This window comes from Lactuca sativa, chromosome 1 (assembly GCF_002870075.4).
Source record: "Lactuca sativa cultivar Salinas chromosome 1, Lsat_Salinas_v11, whole genome shotgun sequence".
Classification (NCBI taxonomy): Eukaryota; Viridiplantae; Streptophyta; class Magnoliopsida; order Asterales; family Asteraceae; genus Lactuca; species Lactuca sativa.
In genome coordinates this window covers 93,101,621-93,104,445 of record NC_056623.2, presented here as the reverse complement: position 1 = coordinate 93,104,445, position 2,825 = coordinate 93,101,621, and the positions used below count along the sequence as shown (strand labels likewise).

Genomic DNA, 2,825 nt, shown 5'->3' with positions numbered 1-2,825 from the left:
CATTAAACCAATGAAAATTGGAAAGACATTGCGCAATGAGTTAGAAGTTGGAGGAATGAAAATGGACTGAGGCTACATATCTCCACATTTCATCATAAATCCAAAGAATAAAAAATGCATGAGTTTTAGTTTTTTGAAAATTATTCTACCATATTCTATATCTTTTCACCTTATATATGAACAAAACTATTAACCACATGACACAAAAAGGAACTAGAACACCCACTTGTTCTAATCCATGAAAAAATAGTTCAACCATTAATGCATTGATCAAAGTGATCAACAAACTTTTTTTTGACTATCTGAAATACTTATACAATATATTATAAATCCACAAGCACTTATTCAACACAAAATGCATATTAAAATTCTATGAATTGTGAAGTCTCAAGCATACCTATAAAGATAATCAACTCTATTTATCCCTAGAGTTATCCCTAAAGACTAAATGTAACATGAAACATTACAAGACCACACAAAATATGACTTATTTCATTCAGTCACTTCCTACAAACCATAAACAAACAAACCCTTTGAGTTCAATTACTCATTTACCCTTACGCTTTTGCATCCCACCACAATCACTACAATACCATTTCCCTTTCGGTTGCTCTTTCAGACCAACACACCCGTAATGAAACCACTCAATCTTGCACTGCAATTAAAACAAATAATCATCTCATTAAATTAATATCCTATTAATTAATTAATAGATATGAAAGAAATACATACATCAGGATTATCACATGCCACCATCTCCCCATAGCTCACTTGGTTGCAGAAACAATATGTTGGCTCATTAGGATCCACGGGCAGATCCAAATCCATACTCGGTGCATTTGCAGCTGCTGCCGCCGCTGTGGCGGCTGCCCCACCTACCCGACTCCTGAATAGAAACAAACAATTTTCATGTACACAGTACACAATACACAGAACACAGTGTTTGGCATGCATTGGACTGATGTAAGTGGGACAGAAGCTGCAGCTTTTTTGTTCAATCTAAAAAGGTGGGACATGGACTAGCTAAGTATCCATCTATTGTGTGTGTAAAAAGACGTGAATGCCCTCCACATCACTATTCTTGAAATTAGAGCTAGAAAGTTTGTTTAGCCATGTCTCATGTAAGAAATGATGACTAAAAATATATTCAAGAAAAGTTTGCATAAAAAAAAATTATTTACTTTTTTCGTCCTCCTCTACCACCTTCACTCTTTCCTGTTTTCCCATTGCCATCAGGGTTCAAACCAGTTGATCCAGCTGCAGCAGCATTATCCTTTTCTGCATTAGCCATTGGATGTCAGAAGCAAAATGTGAAACTGTGTGTGTGTATGTTTGTGTGTGTTGACAGATACTAAAAGGAAGAAGAAATTACCACGGCGTTGTTCTTCTAGTTTTTTGAGATACTGATCAAGTTGTTGAATATGAGCATCCACCTGAAGAAATGAGATTCAAAAGATTGTTGCCTGTTTTGGTGGAAATGAATATGTAAGAGAGAGGAAAAGAGTGATGAAAATGGTACCAAATCATATGCTTGAACAGCAAGAGTAACTTTTTCATCAGCAATTCTGATAGCATGTTTTTGCTCATCTTGTGCCTCATCTGAGAATTTATTAAGTGAAGTACCTGGTGCAATGTTTCCAGATTTAACTCCCTCTTTAAATCCCTCGATTTCCTGTATGCAATGTAATTCATTTTGCCTTTGAATATCTGCAGATAGTAGTGATCCATGAAAATATATCGATTCAGTTAGTTATAGACTTATATCTTATAATGATACTGAATAACATTTGATCTATGTGCATAAGCTAAAAGTATACCTTGCAAACTTTTATCCAAGTCACGTAATAATGCATACTTCCTCTGTAAGATGTTTGGCAATGGCTCCAAACCTGAATGAAGGAAAGAAATTAACGGACTTGTTACAGACAACCTGATAATCAATGATGTTATGAAGTGTTATTTGCCTTAAGAATGAGATTAGTTCCTAAAGTTTCATTTAAAGCGTACTATTTGTCAATCTTGTTCAAATTGATGTCTTATTTACATCGAACATTAAAACACAGAATCGAACTAAACACACAAACGCACAAGCAGAATCCAATATGCGTAGTTCATTGACTATCAGAATATCCAGATAAGTTTATTTCTATGACACCTTAGTAAAACCCCTAAAATAAAAAATTAGGGTTCGAGTGAATTTTAGGTTTTTGTCGATCAATCTGGAAAATTCATGAGGAGTTCAATCTTTTGCTAAGAGAAGATATTTTATTGCAGTAGCAATTTGAATTAGAAAAGGGGAAGGAAGATAAGGGCTTACTAGCTTGAAAGTCCTCGAGAAACGACATTTTTTTTGCGAAGGAAACTTTTGGGGAAAACTATGATTCGTTGGCCGTTTGAAAGCGCGCCTAAAATTCAATCGTGCCCTAATATAACGCTAACTATGGAATCGAACAACAAGAAAGTCACAAAGTGTTGGATGTTGAATCACCACCAAATTTCCTAATTGTTGCAATTTGATATTATCTTAGAATTCAATTCATGATGTGATCGGAGAGAATTTCTATCCAGTAGATTATAGATGCGTTTTTCATAAATTGTTCAAAAAGAGTGTTGGGATATAGAAGGCTAGGTGTTTGATAAAAAAATAAAAATAAAAAAAATAAAAAATAAAAAAAGCGAAAAATTTTGGGGTTCAAAAGAGAATAGGTTTTTGAAATGAATAGGTAACCATATTATCTAAATATGATATTTCAATCTTATGTTTACATTTACGGGTGAACATATTAATCTAAAAACCAAACCAAAATCAAGTTAATCGAAATAAC

The 2,825-nt window shown here is 33.9% G+C and overlaps 1 protein-coding gene across 2 annotated transcripts; it reads right to left on the bottom strand.

The window, feature by feature from the left end:
• Nucleotides 1-323: 323 nt before the first annotated feature.
• Nucleotides 324-2,610, bottom strand: LOC111915922 (PHD finger protein ING1). Of its 2 annotated transcripts, none has more exons than XM_042901944.2 (7): nucleotides 2,318-2,610; nucleotides 1,818-1,889; nucleotides 1,520-1,707; nucleotides 1,373-1,433; nucleotides 1,182-1,257; nucleotides 733-886; nucleotides 324-655 (listed from the first exon to the last, which is right to left on the bottom strand). In XM_042901944.2, the coding sequence occupies exons 1-7, from the start codon at nucleotides 2,343-2,345 to the stop codon at nucleotides 548-550; spliced, it is 687 nt and encodes a 228-aa protein (XP_042757878.1). In that variant the 5' UTR covers nucleotides 2,346-2,610; the 3' UTR covers nucleotides 324-547. The 2 variants fall into 2 exon arrangements, with proteins under 2 accessions (XP_042757878.1, XP_023767333.1); XM_023911565.3 differs by having other exon boundaries at nucleotides 1,182-1,278; nucleotides 2,318-2,608.
• Nucleotides 2,611-2,825: the final 215 nt, after the last annotated feature.

Excerpts from the sequence above, each read along its gene's own strand:
- LOC111915922 (XM_023911565.3), bottom strand. The coding sequence starts at position 2,345 with ATGTCGTTTCTCGAGGACTTTCAAGCTA. Across the intron at positions 1,434-1,519 it reads CTGTTCAAGCATATGATTTG|GTGGATGCTCATATTCAACA; the intron begins GTACCATTTTCA and ends TCATTTCTTCAG. Across the intron at positions 656-732 it reads TGGCATGTGATAATCCTGAT|TGCAAGATTGAGTGGTTTCA; the intron begins GTATGTATTTCT and ends TTTTAATTGCAG.